The sequence below is a fragment of the Gallinula chloropus genome (assembly GCF_964237585.1).
Source record: "Gallinula chloropus genome assembly, chromosome: 4".
NCBI classification, from domain to species: domain Eukaryota; kingdom Metazoa; phylum Chordata; class Aves; order Gruiformes; family Rallidae; genus Gallinula; species Gallinula chloropus.
In genome coordinates this window covers 28,149,728-28,170,836 of record NC_140088.1, presented here as the reverse complement: position 1 = coordinate 28,170,836, position 21,109 = coordinate 28,149,728, and the positions used below count along the sequence as shown (strand labels likewise).

Below are 21,109 nucleotides of genomic sequence, written 5' to 3'. Positions count from 1 at the left end.
CCAAGATGAAATAAACTGTCCCTGTATCTTTGTTCTGGGTCTCTCTTCTCCATGAAATGGAACATGGAATAGTTATTATCCCTTTCTGGATTTTTCTGTGCTCTGTCATCTGTTAGCCCTTTCTGAGATTGTGTTCCCTTTCTTTGCCTTGCTTCCCCTGGCATCTGCTGCTCTCATCTCCCTAGCTTGATTTTTGGCTTCTTTCATTAAACTTTCCTCTGCAGAGAATTTGTATGGCTAAGTAGCTGCTTTGTTTTGACTGCTGTTTCTCAAGTTGATGCATTTGATCTCCTTGTTGTCTTTTGCTCCCTTAAATGAAAGTATGGAGCTAGCTTTTGTTTACAATTTTTATTACAAACTAGTTGTGCTTGTACAACAGAAAGCTAATTGATTGAGTAGCACTCTTTGGCAGTGGTACATAGCCAGTAATAAGTAATAGCAGAGTCAAAATGGAAGAGAGTCAGTTTAAGTGTGATTAATGATAACCCTTGGTATATGAATGAAGAGAAGAAAATATCCTTACATTCCTCAAGACATGAGACTTGACCCTGTGAATGGTGGTAGAATCCTTGTGGATGTAGATCTTGCCTATAATTTGGAAGCAGCACAACCTTAAGCTAGGAAAAAAAAAGCCCAAACAAACTGGAAAGATTACCAATCATTTGGCGGGGGGAGTGGGCGAGGAAGATAATTTTTTATATCTTGCACTCTTCAAGAAAGTGTCTTTCTGGAAACTGTGTTTTGAACAATTTGAAGTCAGTATGGAGGCAGCTGAGTGGAACTAAGTGGTTTGTGATGTCCATAGTCTTTGTAGTTGCTGAATGCCAGAGGCAGAAGATGCATGTCCACATATAACACCACATATTGGGCTGATACTGCATCTGGTATTGACAGATACCAACAGAGCTTATTTACATGGAGCAAATCTTCAAATACCCCCCATACGGTCAAGTACCTGTTGTATGGTACAGGGCATATTTTGCTAATGTCTTCAGTATAGCATGATAATTTCAAGATCAAGGCAAATGTAATTACATAGTAGCAAAAGCAGCAGTTATTTTAGCAAAACAAGTAAGTGTTCTGTGAAATCTGTGAAAGTTTTTTTTTTTTAATTCTGAAGGTTTATTTGGGTCTACTTAGTACATTTCTTTTCAAGAAAAGGAAAACAAAGACCATAAAAGAGTGAGTGAAAAAAATCATTGTAGACAAACATTTATTTTCATGGTGGAAATTCTGAGAGTTTTGCAATAGACGTCTTTTGTACCCTTTGAGAACACTCCAAAATCTGATGTGATAGCTTGTTTTACCTTCCTTGTAGTTTAGGGCCATCATTTATTCTTTTTGATCGCTGGTAGTAACTTTTTTCGTATTTTTTTTTTAGTGCAAACAGTGAGCTGTGTGACAAATTTTTATGGGACGTGCAGAAGACAGAAAATTGGTCCCTTAATGGGGGCAGCCATGGTTTGGTACAACATGGTTCAGAAATGAATTTTCACTTCATAGTCTTGATCAAATCAGAGTATTTCTCTGTACTCCATGAAAAGAATTGTGTATTTTAATATTCTTCAACCCTGTCTCTAATGAAGAGGTTGATTGTCAGATTAATTTCTATTCAAGTCCTAAATATTCATTAAGCTGCATATAATCAACCTAATTTAAGCAGTGATTTTTTGCCCTCTTTCTTTTTGAATTTTGCATGTTGATAAACATAAATTTATAATGCCTTTAACAAAGTCAGAAGCATCACAGACAATGAATTATGTGATGGAAACATGAAGCATTTTATTAGTCAGCTGCACTAGATACTTGGCTTCTTAATCTTTCAGGTATGACAGATATGCAGACCACCAATAAAACTGGATGAGGCAGATGGTAACATTACATAACACATTTGTTTATAACCTTTTGCTTTTGACCTGCAGGAAAATCCTAACCCCCATATAGCCTTCCAGAAAGTGCCACGGCCCACGGAGGGCTCCCACTTGCGGGTTCATATCCTCCCTTTTCCCCGGATCAATGAGTGCCGGGTGCAGGAGCTCCTCCAGGAAGGTCTCGCAAGGAGTCAGGGTGCCCCTCCTGCTATCCGGGGGGACAAGAAGTGCGTTGTTCCAGCAGGTCCCCCTGTTGGTATGTCTACTTGTTCCTCAACTTACCTATTTGTTGTCCTGTCTCATGAGTTTAATATATATAAAATTAGCATGGCTGCAACGTGTTGCTCCCAATTTTGTGTTAATGCACAGTATTTTTAGTGGTCATAGTAACCTTTAGTATATAGACTTGTCTGTTTGCCTTGCAACTTTAAAAGCCCTTTTGCATCAGCCTTTACCAAGATGTCAAACATCCAGAGTGTGAGTGGCATAATTACTAACAACAAAAAAGGATTTGATCTGAGTTAGACTGAACTATTAGGTTAGATTATGCCTACTGATCTAGTTCTGATTATTTTCATCATAGGTTACTTGTAGGACTGGCTGAACCAAGCTCTGAACTGTTAGGGCTTCTCCCTTGACACTAGTGCAAGACATGTAAATTACTGGAAAAGGCAAGGAACAACCATAGCATCTGTCTCAAAATAAAAATACCTATATTTAAAGAACAGGAGTCGACATTGTAGGCCTATCAATTTAATTTTAATGCCAGAAATGTTCTGTTAGTTGTAGTCATATTCATCAGTGTGAATGGTGGCGTAGCCAAGTATGTTAAGTAACTTTGCAGGACACGTGAAGCTAGCAGAGCTTGCAAAGCTTCTGAAGTGTGGGATTAGAGTTCAAGTGAATCTTGAAAAAGTAGAGATCTACTCTCTGTTGAATTTTTGTCCTTCTCTAGCATTCTTCTTCAAATAAGGCATTGCACTTGCATAGGCGTGATCAGCTGACTAGGCAACAGTTCTTTAGAAATTAAGTTGGGGCTTATAGTTATCAGAGGGCAAACATGACCCAACTATATCAAGCTCTTGCACAAAAGACAAACATCTTAGTAGGATGTATAAACAGGAGTACAGTCAGTGAACCCCATGGAGAAATCTTTTTGTCGTACTCAATAAGACTCAGTTGGACAGTTTGTATCCATTTTAGGACACTGCAAGATTGTCCCTCTGCTGGAGGGATTCCAGAAGAAAGCAACAAGAATGACCAGTAGTCTGGAGAATGTGACCTACAAGAAAATATGGAGACTTGTTTAGACTGAAAAATAGAAGACTGAGGGAACAAATAATAGCAGTCTTCAATCACATAAGAGGCTGTTAAAAAAAGAAACGGACTAATCTATAGTGATAAGAAATAATGGGTTTAATTGCAGCACAAAAATAGAGCTGTCAGAAAAAAACCTTGGTAGAAGGTTCTTCTTGTGAAGCCATGGAGTCTCTGTTATCACAGAACTTTGGGAATGTATTAGACAAACATGAGAAATAACAAATACAGTTGATCCTGCCTAGGGACAGCAGGATGAACTAGTTGGTCTCTTGAGGCCCCTTCCAGGCCTGTTTCTCTTTGGGTGTCTGTAAGAAGAGAATAAACTCTTATTCACCTGCCTTTGCTGTTGACTATATAATTGGATCTGATATTCATAGAAGATTTAAAATGTATGTGCTTGTGTTCTGCTGCCTTTCTTTAAAAGGCTGGATGTAAGAGAATGCTTTCTTTCTTAATAAGATAATAAATTTTATGTCAAAATTTGGTTTTATCTTCTTGTTTTTCAAGGAAGAGCTTTCACACTCATGCTCCCTGCTGTCCTGTGTGTCAAAATCTTTGGATATTAGGAGCTCATTATTATCTCAAAGAAGAACATATTCTACTTTTATATTCTATGTACTTGATACTGAAGAGAAATAGAGAATGTTAGTTCTTCCATTCTGAATTTTCTTGAAAATTCAGAGCTAAACACTGTATTAAGAAAATTATCTTTAGATCTCAGCAAATTGGAATTGTGCTAAGAGACAGGTTTGTCAAGTTTTATTCCATGTCACAAAATTCTTGGCATGGCCAGTGAATTCTTTAGGAAAAAAAATAATTATCTACTGCTACAAAATAAATATTTAAGGCTACATGGTTTGCTGCAGAACACACATGTTTATTATTTTGTGTGTGTTTATATATTTCATTAGTATATTAGAGGCTAGGATCTCTTTGTGCCTGTATGAGACAAATGGAATTGGTAGTGAAGAGAATCAACTGCTCTAGTTAGAATTCAGAGCACTCTTTTCTTCAGATATTATAGGAAAATCAAATAATTAGAATATTATGTTATGTTCTTCTCTGTATATACCTACTGATAGTTTTGCTTAAGTGAACAAAATGGAAGGTACAAACGTTTTTAATTTTTTTAAAGGAACATTTTGGTATTCATTTTAGCTCTTGCAGAAGGCATATTACAGATGTATATTCTTCTTTTTCTTTGTTAGTTTCCATAATGGAAAAAGGAAGCACAGTTTTCAACAGTGCACAAAGGCTGGAAGTTGTTAGAAACTGCATCTCGTTCATTTTTGAGAACAAATTTTTGGAGACTGAAAAGGTAATAAAGTAAAATTTTAACTTTCCCAAATAAGCCTCCATTCTGGTAAAGGGCGAATGAAGACTGACCTTGTCACAAAGTACATTCTGAAGTCTTGTTTCAAATGCTAATGATTATTGTAACCATTTAAATGAGTGAAGTAAGCAACAAAACCAATCCTTTAAGTATAATACTGTGTATAACATGTAGCTAATGGATTTGAAAACCCGTTGTAATACTACATGGGCGTGTTGATGTCCTTTTTTGCTAATTTGAATCACTATTATGAATATTACTGTCCATATGATTTTATTTTTTTAAAGGGGTATATATTGGTCTAGCAGTACTGATTAGGAGGAACATAAACAAAGGCATAGATAGATATGTCAGTGTTTGTCAACCAATGCTCTTTCAAAACCTTCAGTACATTAAAGTTTACTAGTGTTAAAAATCAACATTTTGTCATGTCTGTCCACTAAAATGTACTAGTGAGCTGTCATCCTTGACATTCTTATTTTTTCACATTAAGAAGTTTGCCAGATTTTGTAGATTCCATCCAGAGGGTCTTCAATTATTGATTCTAAAAGAATCACACAGGCTTACACTCAAATCTAATTCTACATATGAAAATGACTGTAGAACTATTTGACTGTAGAATTATTTTACTGTAGAATTACTTGATTTCTCAGAAAGGTATCGCCTGTGTATCTCTGAGGCTGTGCAGCTCTAGATAGAAAATGATCACTTCTTGTGTGCACATGGGAAAAGTCCTAATAAAATGTGTAACTCTTTTTAAAAATACTTTTGATGCATGTGTAGCATGGTAGTTTTTAGCCTCTTGCAACTTACAGGCACTCGGAAAATTTCAGTAGCTCTTTGCCCCCCTGCATGGGAAATTTGTCCTTAGACAAAGGGCTGCCCTTTCTTATTTATGTTACCACCCATTAAATCTAGTCGAAAGGGCCACAGTTGATAATTACAGATGTAGCACTAGCTGCATCTTTAAAACATTGGCATGAATATTTTATTGGCACTGTTTTAGGGTAAACTTCATAAATGTCTTCTGGCTTTGTTGCTGTGAGAGGTATGCCACTTCTAAAGCCATTTGTCATTCACTGCTTATCAAAAAAACACGCTGCTTGGCCTTGATACACTAACTTGAGACTTGGCCTGGCTGGTACAGAATAGAGTGCTTGCTTTCATGCACAACAATGCATTTCTGATTTTGCATCTATACAATGCCTGTCCATATTCAGTCATTTATGTTTAATGATCTAGGTGAGAAATGCTGTTCAGTGCTTCTAAAAAAACTTAATCGCTCAAGCTAGATCGACCTTTATGTGAAAGGTTGCTATTCAGCCTAATGTGTGGTACCCAGAGTTGTACTTTAGTGTCACTTGTAGTTTCATAATAAAAATTAAACTATATTTAGTGTGAATATGTGCCACTTAATTTCATTTTCATTAAGTTAGATTTTCTTGTTTCCAGACCCTGCCTGCAGCTCTGAGAGCCCTAAAAGGAAAGGCAGCTCGGCACTGCCTGACACAGGAATTAGGCCTACATGTTAAACAAAATCGAGCGATACTGGACCACCAACAGTTTGACTACATTGTGCGAATGATGAACTGTGCTTTGCAGGTACAGTATGTGAAGGTTTTCTTCTTTTGTTGTCTTTGTTTTGTTATTATGACAAGCAAAAAATTGTTTAGAGTGATGTGGAGAAGTGAAATACTTAAATGATACGATCATGTACTACAATGATGTAGCAGATACCACTTGACAGTGTTTTTAAAATACTTTGTTGTTGAAAGGGTAAAGGACAAAACATTTAGGTCTATACAGACCTCCCTGATAGGAAGAACAAAAGAAAACTGTTCCCATTATTAATAATTTAGATATAATTCAGTTTTGGTTAAGTATTGAAGTGATTTATCTTCATGACAAAGTACTTTTTTTAATGAATGGGTGTTAGCACTCTTAAGTAATTTTCAACTCTTAAGTTCCTAAGATGTTAAAAACAACATGTGTGTCATCTTTGTCATCACTAGTGCAGAAATACTTCAGTAAGAAAGGGTACTTCTGCTTCTGTGGTTTTTGGGGGGAGTTCTACTTGTCACAATGACATCTTAGTTTGTCAGAGACTTGCTGAAGGTGTTAGCCGTTCATCTACTAAGTTATTCTAATGATAAATTAAATAATTTTCTGCTGAATAAACATCAACATATGGTGGCAGCTACCTATGAGAGTAAAATATATGTATGGCTTCTTTTGACTTCTCTTTCAGTAATTCTTCTGGTTTAGCTTTACTTGTTTTATAGACATCCTTGTTTTCAGTCTGATATCTGAGAATGTAGTGGGGTTTTTTAAATTGTAATGTGATAGAATTTGGTTATGATTTGCCTCTTGTTACCTCTGTCTTAAGTTATTGTATCAAATTACGAATTTAATTGAGGTGCTGGTATTTAAACCTCACTCTCTTCTAACCTACAGCCAGCTAAAGTTATTTTGCAGCACTTTGTTGACCAATATTTTTTAAAAAGGTGAGTGCTAAATACAGCGTTCACTTGAGTATATAAATAAATTAACATGGAACAAATGCTGCCTCAAGTCACCATCAAATGTAACTTTTGTTGTATATTGTATTTCTTGTTTATTCATGGTAGATATTTTTCTGCTATTTGGAACAAAATTGAACTTTGCCTGAGCAGTAGTCTTTGGAATAAAATTACCTGCATTTAGCAGAAGCAAAACTGAAGTTGACTGGCAAAAATTGCACAACAGGTACTAGATTGTGCTTTTTTGGCACAAGCATTGGCCTTTCCAAGCACTAAGTTTAGCCTCAGAGTTTGGAGAAAAATTGAAGCTATCTATGAAATTGTATTTCTCTGCCCAACATCATGAACAATGTAATACTGCACCTATATCTGTACTAGTTGTTCTGTTGTGGGATTAAAAAAATCAAGGTGTTTTCAGGCAATAGGAACAAAGTACAAATCCCCTTTATTTGCCATGTCTTGATACTAAACAGATGACAGAAGGAAATAGGGTGTTGAGGAAATTTCCTTTGCTGAGGAAAGCAATACCAGCATCACCTTTTAATAAAGCAAGAAAACCTAATTTTTCCCTAGGAGAAAACTGGTGTTTTTCTTCACAGTGATTTGAAGACCCAGGAAGGACCTTAAGGTTCATAGAAATTAATATGTCTTACTGAAGTGTTTTTTCAATAAAGCTAGGAAACATAAGTCAGATCATGCAGAGGAAACAGATAGATCAAGTAAGGAGAAACAGTTTTTATACTCCCCTCACCCCTAGTATTTTTATATCTTTGAAAATATGAAATGGGAATTTCCATTTCTCAGGAATTATGAAAATATCTGGACTCCTGACACTGGGTAGCTAGTTAGAAGCAAGTATTCAGTACACCTACTTTTATGACACATGAAATTATTTATTAAGATAAAGCATGATTTGTAATTCGTCTGTACTTGTTGTTGGACTGTATTATTTGCAACAATATGTAAATTGTGACATTTTGGATTTTCACTGTATTAGTTCAACAAAAAACACGTCAAGGTTTGCCCTTGCTGCAGTGGGGCTCAGTAAGTCAGCATTTTGCTGTAGAGACATGAATTCTGTTAGTTGCAGGTCATAAGACCAAGCTTTTTAAACAGCGTCTGTTGAAAAGATACAAATATCTAATTAAGGAAATGCAGTCTTAATGGAGAGAGAATCAAGCTCTAGGGAAATACCACATTAGTATGCTGCAAATTTTGGCAAAGAGTTAGATAGCAGTATTGCTTTAGGACCTCACTGAACTGTCAGAATCGTAGATGCTGTCTCAGTCATACCACCAAATGTCTTGTCAGAGATTTTTCTGTTAATGGTATTCCATGTTCCCATTGGCTTCTGTATGATACATATGGAAATAATGGTGTGGCCAGGAGACATATAAGCAGCTGGTACAAAAGCTGAGCGGAGGGGAAGTCCCCAGGCATAGTTGATAGGTTGGGTAGAGCCCTGGCTCCACACTGCACACAGTGGGTTGAGCTGTGTGTGCAGCGAGGCCCAGCCTGATGGTTTTCCTTGGGAAATACCAGTCTCTGCTGGTTCACTTGCTCATGCAGATGGGAAATCTGATGCTCCCCAGCCACCAAACCTTTGCTACTGATAATGTGAATTGTTGCAAACCATGTGTATTTAAAGAGATGCAGGTTGGCTCTTTCTGAATGTGCCTTGTGAACAAGAGGTTATTATTGGCATGGGCTGAATTTCTTTGTTTTACTGGGAATAGTGCCACATATTACAAAACCTGGAAGATGGCGTTCTGCAAGGTTATTGCAGATCCATCCATTACTATTCAAGATTTTCTTGGTTCTTTAGTGTCAAGTATTTTCTTTTAATAGAATGTATTGTCTTGTTTTACTGGAGCCCATAAAAATAAAGGTCAGATGCTTTTTCAGAGCTTCTGTATACTCTATATGCCTGTTTTGTAGGTGAGGAGCAGTACATTAACAAAGTGCTAGCACTAATCCCATCATGGGTATTGTTGCTGCTCTCGTTATATATGGTGTGATGTGTCTGCTACTGCAGTGCTTGAGAATAGATTAAGAAAGAGAAATAAAGTATTCATACCATTGCTTCATGTTAATAGTGTTTTATTTTAGTGAAAAATTACCTAGGCTGTATTTCGCCGAATACCTGATCTCTAGCAATTTTGCAACTGGTAGGAAGGGGGTGGTGGTATTTTACTGATTTCTCTAGAGATGGCAAAAGTTGGGCTTGCCAGATCTCTGGTGTTTGTCAGCTTGAGTCTTTCAGTCCAATATTGGCATTCTTTTGAACTATTCTTCAGACTGTTTACAGCTGCATGTGAAGCTTTGTGGCTCTACAGATACAGTTTAGATAAGGTGTGATACAGTAAGTCAACACCAAACTGTTAAAATCATACTTTGCTCTGTCTTGAAGTATTGACAATCTGTTGCTGCTGAAATGAAAACGAAATATTTCTGATCATTCTTAGTAGTAGGAAGATAAAAACTGCATGGAGATTGTCTTGCTCATTGATAAAAGCGGATGTCTTCTAATGAGGGCAATTAATTCCCCATTTATTTTTTATCTCTTCTAGGAGTTGTCTTTCTCCACTTGCTAAAGAATTTATTGTCATGCCCCAATTATACCAAATCATAGTACTCTGGCAAACATTTAAATCAGCCTGTATTACAGCATTAAGTTCAGTGATAGCAAAGCAGAAGCATTATGTTCTGTTCTACAATGTGATATAACTAAATTGCTGTTAAAAACCATCTACAGTATTGTGAAGGCTTAATTTATTGATTAATACATTGTAATGGGTAAAATGTGAGATCATCTCTCTAGAAACTGTTTGTATGGTGTTTGCTGCTGTGGTTACTTGAAATAATTTGCAATAACACGTAAATTCCTATTTTAAAAGGGTTTTTATTCCTCTTTAATTTTCTGGAATGAAATGCTTTTCTTGGACATTTCAGAAAAAGACTACTTAACTTTTTTTGCAACTCAAAAGTCTATTTTTTACCAGAGAAACACTTTTTCAATTGTTTCCCATGGCACACTGTATTTTGAATATTTATGAAGAAATAACGGCAAAGGCCATCTAAAGGTGCGATTTGCATACTTCATTAATTTACTGAAAACAACATGATGTCTCCAGATTTTCAAATGTGCCTGTGACTTTCCTCTGGGAGCAGCAAGAACTCTGATTTTGAAACACATTGGCACTTTAATTTGATCAAATGTCAGTAAGGGCAAAAGGAGGCCTGAAGATGGTTAAGGCTTCCCACTGTAGAGGTTGCAGAGTACTTGATAATCAGACACAACTTTTGTATTAAAAAGACATTCTAAACAATTTGTGTAAGATCTTTGGAAATGTGAGTCAAATTGGAATATGTGTGCCCTAGACATCTAGAATATTTAGTCTAAATATGCTTAGAGTGGGAATAAGGTGCAAAAAACCTGTTAATTGCATAAATACTGTCAAAATTCTGGTCTGTAGATGAGGGAAACGGGTGTGATTCAATTTGACAACCTCCATTCATCAGTGCTGGTTTTGGACCTGGTGAATGAATACACTTGCTGTGCCAGTGTAACTGAAAGAATGAATATCTTTTTAATAGTAAACAAAATGTTAGTTGTTTTAGTGTTTTAGATAATTTCTAATAAATCACTAGGGTTTTTCCCCAATGGCAATAAGCAGATGTTTATCTTTCAAATAACATATGCTGAGTATTCTAAAAGTATGCTTACAGTATGCAGTATGAAAAGTAACTGTAGGGACTCATAGTAGCAACCAGGGCAAAACTTGAAATGTAATTTGTCTTAGGTTACAAGAAAGGTACATTTGTACCAGCATCTATTCTCCAACAATCACACATAAAAGATAGTATGGTTTTGCCTTTAGAATTTCATTTGTGACTCTCTTACATCACGTTGGGGTAATGAGGGCCTTCTTCTATCACTAACTATACAGTCTGTTGTGAGAGAAACTTTAATATGCAAAATTAAAAACAATGGTAGTCTATAAATAGTAGAAAACATTTTCCCCGTGCAAATAATTTCTGCATTATAAGCTGCCACCAGATACCGTTTTAAAATTGTCAGTCAGTTCTCAGAATTCAAAGCTTTGTGAATACTGTCCAATAGTAAGAAAGATTTTATTACTCCTGTGAGAAAATCAGCTGCGTGTGTATGTGTCATATGATTCAAATTCTTGGCAATATAGAGGTTAAATGAACTAGCATCTCTCATAATTTATGTGGAAGACTGTGTTGCCAAATGTCTTTATTTTGGAGGGTTATAGTAGGTTTCTCTCCTTTCAGAGTTTTATTTCATGGCCTGCCTTTTGTTATTCATTTTGACTTGTGTTCCTGGAAGTAGAGATGCTCAGAAGTTATGTTGGAGCAGCAGCAGTATTTTAAAACATAGAAAATACATCATGAAGAGAAATCATGGAAGTTTAACAGGGCCACTCTTTTTTCTATTAATTCATTGGTTATTAACAATTTCATCCTGTTAGAAATAGTCATGGTATTATTTAAGTTAAAGACAGGAGATTCTGGTGTTTAAGGTTTGGACGTGAAACTTCCAGATTTAATTCCATATTATACTGTAGATTTATTTTTTTTGTCACAGTGGGCACATACAGTATCTCTGGTCCATGGTTTATTATACAAAAAGTAGACATAACAGATTTTTCATCCTGCTGACTTTTCAGGGGTCCATGTATAATGTTCTGAACTTCATAAAAGAAGCTGCTATTTCTCAACCTTTCTGATGATGTCATTTTCCTAAGAAATTGCGAGATATTAGGCTAGCATTGCACGTGGCTGAACTGATGGTGCTCACACGATTTCTCTAGGAAAAAAAATGGAAGTAGACTCGAATAGATAGTGTTGCTGACCTGTTTGTGTTTTTCCTCTTTGCTCTGAGGAACATACTGTTAAAGTCATCCCATCTCATTGGATGGCAACACAGCACAGTCCAGGAAAAATCCATTCACAGGCATCTTTTTATAAAATCCAGAAAACACAGTTTGTTTCCTTGCGGGTTTGCCCATGTGTGTGCATCACTCAACTTTGCAGACTTTTCAGTTTCATTACTGTTGCTAGAAGACCAGCCCACAGCTACCTGCTCTGCAGATACCAAGGTAGATGACCACCTTGACATAGCATTAGCCATTCTTCACTGGGCCAGGACCGTCCCTGTGGAGGTGGCAATGTCCGAACAATTCCTTTTTGCATCACTTAAGGACATTTGTGGTCTCCATGTAGAGGTGTCTGGCTGGTTATTGCATGTATGTCCAGGCACCAAGGTGATTGTCTGAAGCTGTGTTAAATTGCCTCTGTGGTTTTAGTGAGGAATTTCTGTGATGACCAGGCAGCAGAACAGCATGGCTGCTTTTCACACTGGCTCTGTGCCAGTGGAGGTGTTCAGGAATGAGCTTGTATATGGCTGGGCAGTTCTTAAAATGCTGTTTGCCTGCAGATTTCCAAGATCTTGTATCTGGTAATCTGGAAGTGTTTGTGCCTCCTGGTTGGACTATAGCATGAGACTGTTACTTAAAAGAGAAGGATGAACAGTAATGAGAGTCCCATGACATGCTGTTCACACATACATCTGTCTTCAGCCTCTGTCCCTCTCAGCTTCTCACCAAAATGTGTTGTGTTCACACACTTCCTCCTCCCATCCATGTATGCATGTATGCGCATGCATGAGGCACAGTGGTGATACAGAGAAATATATATACACATAAATATAAACTCAATAGTAACGTACAAGTTAAAATAATCCCCAAGTCCCCATGGGAGTATGAATGAATGTGCATCTTGAACATTCATCTTGAGGGCTCTGGTCGCAGGAAATCCTTGGTTTGTCCCAGGTCTCTTGCTGCTAATGTGAAAAGGGATCAAACATGCTGGAACAAAGATGTGATAATGTCCTCCTTTCTGGAGGTATAACTTGTGATGGATATTTTGTTTTCTAGACTGCAGGGTGTGGGGATATTGATTATGTCTTTGTTATGTTTCTGTGCAGCTATCACAGCAGGATTCAGCCTGCTCTGGGGCTCTGCAGAGTATTTTATTACAAATGATAGGTTGGTTTTGATAAAAGAATAAGCAGAAATACACCACCAACTCCTCTGCCTGGTTCAGCTTTGGGACTTGCAGTTTCCAGCTGCAGCTGGGACCGACCAGGGACCAGCCCAGGGTGCCCCACAGCCCCCTGCTGCCCACAGCCTCAGTCACTCCCTCACAGGGTACTGCACTAGAAAACAAGACCCTGGAGCAAAAGAGCAGTAACAAAGCTAGGTATGTTAAGAGATGTGATGATCACGAAGAGTTTTTAGCAAATTTTAGCAGATTTTACATGGCATTTACATAGAAACGCTGGCATTTTAGGAAAAAGAAATATAAGATACTGTATCTACAGTGCAGGGAGCTGGTCTGTGTCTGAGTTAAATTGATTTCATCCAGGTTGTTATCTGGTTTACAGAGAGGTAAGTGAACACGTAATAGCCTTTTGGTCACAAACATATGCACTAGAGCATCAGACACTGAACAAGGGTGTCACACCAGATTAGCCCCTGGCAGGCTTAGGAGAGAGATACAAATCCACTCATCCCAGTTGGGTCTCTAGCACGTTTATTAGCACAGTCCTTACTCTTCATGGGTATCTCCTGTCACTGGCTTATATTTATTTACTGTTAATGCAGGGCATGCTCGTGTGTGCTCGCTCACATAGGTACCTTATTGAAACCATGTAGCTTCTTGGACTGTTGACGTGGTAGGCTCTGACTGCTCTTAAGTGTTCATTACTGTTAATTGTGGCTTTGTGGTTGCCAAGTGTTCCTAATAACTCTGTGTTCTAAATATTTTTGTTCCTCTTGATGAAAAGCAGACATGTGCTTGTACACTACTCACTGCTGTAAATAAAAGTCTGCTTTAGGAATTGTGATTTACTGCTGTGTAGTTGCTCTCTAGCCTGCCTGTGAAAGAGGTAGACTGATGAAAGGTAGTAAAAAGCAAAAAAAAAAAAAAAAAAAACCCAAACAAACCACCCCCCCCCCCCCCCCCCAAAAAAAGCAACCCAAGAAAACAACCAATCCAAATGTCTTTGATGTTGGAAAGAATAGGCATTTTGCCAATAGAATAGGTGAAGTTCTGTTTTTACAAGTTTTTATATTTAATAGAGATATAGAAGGAACACATGGCATTTTTATTTTAAATTTTATCTACATATATAAAGTACAGGTACATATATATGTACATATATAAAGTACAGTACAGGTACATAATTCCGTATAGATTTGTCTGTTAGGTATGTGAACATGTGCATAACTTGTATTGAGTGTCACTTTACTTATACAATAAGTAACAATACTGTACAGTATTGATGTACTCTGTCTATTGTGAACATACCTCTGTGGCCACCAATATGAGTGAGTGTATTTAGTTTTATATCAGTTTTCACGGCTAAAATGAAGAAAAGAGTTTTCTCGTCTAACACTGTATCCTTGGTCCTCCCCTCCCTGTGCTTCACCCTTCAAGTAACTGTTAAACCGAGGCATAGTGTAGGAGCTGAAGTGGAATGCTTCTCTGCTCTGTGAGCGAGGCGTGTGCTTTCTTCATCACTGATGGTAATTAGCTTATTGGAATAAATACACCATGCAGAAAACCAGTTTGTTGCTTCTATAAGAAATTTTATGAAGTTGCCTGTTGTAAATTTTTTCCCCAAGAATTTGCATAAAATATGCCAAGGGGTGGCTGTAAGACCATAATCTTTCACTTGTTTTTCACATGCAGTTATTTCTGAAACAGAACACTGAAATATACCCAGAGTCTTCTAATAATTTGGTTGCTCTAATGTTTGTATAACCTTTGATCTAAACAATTGAATTTTGGGAGTTAGTATTCAAAAGTTGAAGTGTGATGTTGAGATAAATACCATAAAACACAGGCCAGTTCTGGGGTTTGTCACTATTTTGTGTAAACTTTGACAAATGCATTAATATGGCAGACATAAAATAGTGAACATATGTGGCATTTTAGAATGATTTTTAAGGAAAAAAGTGTGATAATCAATTTCATTATAGTAACAGACCTACCTCTGCTGTTGTGTTAACAAAACATATATGAAGTAATAGAACAAAACCAGAAAACAAAGGTGGAAACAAAAGAACATTTGACAATTTCCATATGTTATAAAAAATTCTTGCAGCAGTTGCCATTCATTTCCAGTATTACAGCCTGCATTTGGCTTACAAAAATTGCTTTTTAGGATGCATGGGAAAATGCCATGTAAGTATGCAGTGGGGAAGATTACTTTTAGTAGTTCCCTCCCTTCCCTGGCCTGTACTCAGCAAGGGTGGCTTTGATATGTAATGATCCAAAAAAGTATATAAAAATAACTTTACCTGATGTCTATAGATTTAAAAAAAAAAAAACCAACAAAAAAGCCCCTAAGCAAACAAATAAAAAACCAAACCACAAAACAAAAAATCACCAAAGAAGAAAAGACACCAACCCCCTTCCCTATCTCTTCCCCCAGTTCTTCAGCTCTAAACTCCACTTGGGATTTAGGAATTTAAATCTGAATTGTATATTTAACAATCTAAAATCTCACAGTGTTTGTGAGTGTACAAATAGAATTCATTTTCTATCTAGATTTTTTTTACATTTGAGGACAAAAGCAAGTTATTTTGATGCATTTTGTTATCGCATTAGAATATTCTATAGACACAGATGTCTGTAGACATCTGAATTGTGTGTTATACAAACATGAATTTAATTCTGAACAAGTTTTCTATTTTCTTCACTTTCAGTGCCTTAATGTAATCCATACTATTTTATGTATATTGGTATACTTTAAAGGCTCACAAAATTTGCTTCTGTATCTATCATGCTTCCTCTAATATTTTCCACTTACACAAGAACATTAGCTTTAGTACTGTCTAGATTCACAGATGGCACAAAACACGATACTACCCAAACATGTTTCTTGATCAGTCTCTTACCTATGTGCCAACAGAAGCTGGGATTCACACCATTAAACTGAGTAAAGTCTTTACTGAATGATTGCTTTTTTGTATTAGAATAGAGGCAGAACAAGTTGCTGTTACGGTTATTTTTACTTTGTAAAAAGAGGAAAATAATTAATGCAGGCAAAGCCAGTGAACTAAACCAGCCTTCAATTTATTGTTTTCAGTCCAAAGTCAAGAATCTAGACTATCGATTTCATTGGAATTTAGCCTGTTATATTTGTAAAGTTAAAAGGTATAATTGCTTTTGTGAAAAACAATTTAAAGGAAAATATTTATTTTAATGCACTATTTTGGAGCCTTGCCTTTGTCATTTGGGAATAGCTGAAATACTAACCATATGTGGTTCTCTTTAAAAGCCACAGGCCACAACTACGGTTATGTTAACAGTTTGTTACTCAGCCTCTGAATTGCATCTGTAAGAAAGTCATAGACTTTGATCCTGACTTGATTATGATAGATGGCTGTGTTCTTCCCAATCTGCTGTCCATTTAGCCTCCACCCCTACAGAGCAGGTATAGTGTAGAATGTTTTCTGTGAAGAAAACGTAACTGACTGTATAGGCTTGGGGTTGTCCCTTTTCACAACCTCTCAGGTACGGTCAGTAGACCAGCAGCATTCCGTGGGTCCGAACACGACAACTGTAACTACAGAGAATATCCCAACCAGGATGCTTCAAGTCTTTATGAGGATAACTACTTTGACCATCCGTATTTCAGCTAAACTTTAACGAAGTGTCTCAAGTGCATTTTACACAAGCTTATTGCAAAGAACTACTTCAGGATAATTTGGTATAAAAGTACCATCTAACAAAGATCTGAGTTCTGTTAGTCCTGCCCAGTGTGTAATTTCAGTTTGAAGATTCAACATGCGTATGACAACAAAAAGCATCAGAAGTGATTAACTTAAAATTAATCCAGCGAACCATAATTAACTATTCCAACCCATAATTATGTATTCGTGAAAAATCAACTTTATAAAAGGGTGAGTGGACCTACTTGAAGTCTACACAGAGTATCCCTTGGGTGTGTTCACACCTTGCTTCAAGTCTGAAGGCATTCTGTCCTTAGAAGTAAGAAGAGTTATACAAAATGTGCATTCCAATTAACTCTTCTGTATGAACATTCACTTTCTTCAGTAGCCTACTTGAAAATAATCTGATCTGACATCACCTAGGAGTAATCAAAACTGTGGGGAGAATTGCTGATTCTTGGATATGGTGTTCAACAAGAGCACCTTAAAGATTTTTTCAGCAGGCAGAAATTTTCTGGATATTCCAAAAACATTATTGAGGTTACATGTTGTCCATTCGGGTTTTACCAGTCTCCATAAATACTGGTTTTGGAGAAGGGGACTAGGATTTGTTCCATGCTTTCAATCTTAACAAGAAAATTAAAATCTCCTATGTCTATTCCTGTGCAATTTTCAAAATTAGAAACGTGTACTTTAAAAAATAAAATGAACAAGTGTGTAGCTCCGTTTTCTAGTCTGTAAAAAGATGACCTTAGAGAGGTCCTCAGGGGTAGTTGAAATTCTGGTGGAGCCTGTAATCTCCATGTTAGTGATGAAACATCTTTGGCTACTCAGGCAACAGTATATTAAGAAGTAAATAATGAAAAAATTCATTTCAAATTAAGTCATTTTAAGTCATAACCTAAATACTTTCAAAATTCTCCAGTAAAAATTTTTCTGAAGAAAGACTAAAAGCATCATTTTATCATGAGCATATCTAATGCAGGAAAATTTCATTTGTCCCATATTACTGTAAAGCTTGGTCCTATCATAGTTTTGTATAAATATGTAACTTTTTTAGGGAAAAAAACCAAAACTGAAGTGCTTTCTCAAAAATGAACTTTAGTTAGCCATCTATGCAAGAACTATAGTGCTTAGTAGCACACTAATATAATTTTAATGGATTTCAATATTTAATTCTAATCCATAATATTGATATATTAATTTTCCTAGTCAGCATGTAGCTCTCAGTTCAGAACAGATGGAAGCCACTAGAGCTCTGTTCTTAATACCTTCTTGGTCTCCTTTTTATTCTTGATTATTCTTTTCACAGTGTTTTGTATTCATCCTTTGGCAGCAGTTGGGGTTTTTTAGCTACTAGTAGATGTCTTGCCTTTATTTTATCATCACTTCACAACTATTTCTACACCTTTTTTTCTCCTCGTGACAGACAACCAAATTTACTAATCATTCTTGCAAAATAATTAAGTCTGACTATGCTTAGGAAATCAGTATGTCAGTAAAAGATGTGCCTGGAAACTCATTTCGACACTTTCTGCAATTCAACGGCAAAGTGTTTCCATAATTTAAGGATTTCTTTATGTATTGATTTGAGAGACTTTTGGGTTATGGGATTTTTACATATCCCAGAAATTCTTGAAGTACTGTAGACTCTGCTCCAGTCATGGCATGATTACTAGCATTACCATAGGGATTTCCCTTATCTCATGTCAGTGATTGTCAGTATGGTAATAAAAGTTGGCAGGTAATATTCTTTTCTGAATACTGTATCTTTAAATTTATTATTTTGTTAACTCTGTGTATGTGCACCTAGATGAGGTAATCATTATTTTAGGTATACAAAATTCATGTGGTGATCTTGCTAAATTCATTGCTGTTATGAGATAGGGCGATCGTTATTTTGTTGCATACTGGCTGCAGTGGTGCCATTATTAAAAATGAACAAAATAACAATGCAATACACAATGTATTTCTGTACTTGATTCAGGATGAAGTTAAAGGATTTGGGTCCAACATTTAATGACAAGGTATTTTCTAGAAATTTTAATCAAAATCACATGTGCAGCATCTCCACATTATTGTTACAGCAGTGGTGAAATTTGGCTGACACTTAGCTGTCATATTTAAGGTCACAGAAAAATCACGTACTTCAGAGGCACTGGTGAGTTCTTTTGAAAACTTGGAGAAATACTTTTGTACTTTCATACCAGATACTTTATCACTAAAAATACAAGACCTTTTTATCTTTGCATTTTTTAAATTGTAAAAATGGATCAGTTGTATTTCTTGAACTGTATCTAACTATTGGATATATACCTTTAATACAGTAAATCTCACCAGACATTTTAATTTATAATATAAAATTCTGGTGCTTATCAGCTTTTTTACTTACTTTATTTCAAAAATAAACATTTTGAGTCAGCTACCGTAAGGGAAAAATGCTTAAATTTCCCTTTATTGTTTTAAAAATATTAGCAGATTATAACTATGCAGCTATGCCCAGCTATAGAGTTAAATGCAAATCCTATAATCTGGTCTAAACTTCAGTGATAGTCAAGGATTTGGGGAGAGGAGAGAGGTTGTTTTGGAGAAGGCTCAGGTTAATGTAAGTATTTATTAGCATAGTTTATTAATTCATTAGTGTAAATGTAACAGATAAGACCAGTCACACATTGAACTGTTTTGAATGTGAAATGATGAGGTAATTTTTTAACAATATGCAATACATGTAATGTTTTTCTATAGTGACAGAGGAGCTTTGCCTGCCCAGAGGACTGTTATTAGTCCTTTGCTTAGTTGTGGTACATCAGAATGAGTTCCATTGACACGATCAAATCCTCAGAATGCATTACTGGACAAGATAGCTTATTTTCTACACCTCACTGAAAATGCAGCAAGTTTGCTGTGCCCTCATTCAGGTGGATCGAGTGGTACTGCTGCAGGTGCCATACTATGTGTGTGGTGTCTATTTATGTACTGTGTGCTCTCAGGAATAGCTTGTCTACCACTCTTCCTTATACACCACTGCACTGTCGCATTCATGGGCGTAAAGCATCAGTATGCTACATGGTAGCATTGTACTGTGCTTGTGCATCCATCACTCTAAATGTGTATTAATATAGAAAGCCCAGATCTTTATTATTATTTTCTGTGGAGAAGATAAGGTTGAAAGAAGAAAGATAAAGGTGGTAAATAAGAGTATTTCAAACTTTTATTAAATTGTTGACTGAGATCGCCTAACAGGATTTCTCACAGTACTGAATCAAAAGCACAGTGTGTTTCATTCAGTATACACACTAATGAATGCCATACAGTCCAGGAGTTACATACTGATTTTCAGAATTGTGTCTGCACTCATCTGACATTTGCTACTGCATTCTCAAGAGTTGGAGTTTTGATGTTTTTAGGATGCCAAAGCCATTTGTGCTTAGACATCTCACTTTTTATTTTCACAACCTGCGTTTTTTTTCAGCTATTGCAGTCTGGTTCATCCTTCTTAAAGCTCCAAATTCAAATTGTGTGGAAGGAATTTCAAACAACATGACTGTAGTTGGGACATAATACTTCACTAATATTTCACTGTACCCCAAGTTGCTTTTATGAATCTTTTCATTGCCATTTATTGTGCTTCCACAGCATAACTCCCCTTTTTGCACTTTTTTCCCTGTAATTTCAAGGAGGTAAGAACAAAGCAGAAAGTTGTTTGGAGTAAAACCATCAGGAAGGAAGATCAGATATAGCCTAGGAGAATATCTGTCACAGTTTTAAAATGTATTAACTGGCAATCCAAAAGCTGGCAGAGGCGGCTTTCTTTATGGCTAGTTAGCAGGATGTTGCTGAAAGCAATGATTTACAAGGCCATGGAACAGAAAAGGATCATTCTGTGATTTCTTATAATTTGTCTTAAAGAAATAGTTTTGCTGGAACCAGCGCTACAGATAAGTTCCCTACTATGTTTCTGCTTCTTTGGTCCATACAGCAAGCTCAAAGATTTCTTCTTTCCTCTAGTAGTGTTTGCCCTGCAGAACTGGTTTTACAGAGAGCAGGAATTTATTTCAAGGACATCCAAACATGCCTCTTCAACTAGATGACAAACCTATGTTTTGGAAGCTTACATACACACTTCTGTAATCAAAGTTGGAGGAGTTAATTCATGGGGTTGTAACCTTCGGATTTCCTGAAGCCATTTGAAAATCACAGAGAAAAGTATCAATAGAACCAGTTGTAAGACTGAAAGATTCAGGGGAGGGTTTTACAATTTTCAGTTCAGAATTGGTTTGCTGTTTCTTCCATTGT

At 36.4% G+C, this 21,109-nt stretch overlaps 1 protein-coding gene across 4 annotated transcripts in view; it reads left to right on the top strand.

The window, feature by feature from the left end:
* The window catches only part of SBF2 (SET binding factor 2), a gene marked incomplete at its 5' end in the record, with an annotated part of 253,439 nt that overhangs the window by 156,512 nt on the left and 75,818 nt on the right, over positions 1–21,109 (top strand). For all 4 annotated transcript variants that reach the window (XM_084263410.1, XM_084263409.1, XM_084263407.1 and 1 more), the window contains 3 exons: positions 1,923–2,127; positions 4,400–4,509; positions 5,977–6,126. In XM_084263410.1, coding sequence (XP_084119536.1) covers positions 1,923–2,127; positions 4,400–4,509; positions 5,977–6,126 — 465 coding nt within the window. The remainder of the gene's footprint in view (positions 1–1,922; positions 2,128–4,399; positions 4,510–5,976; positions 6,127–21,109) is intronic.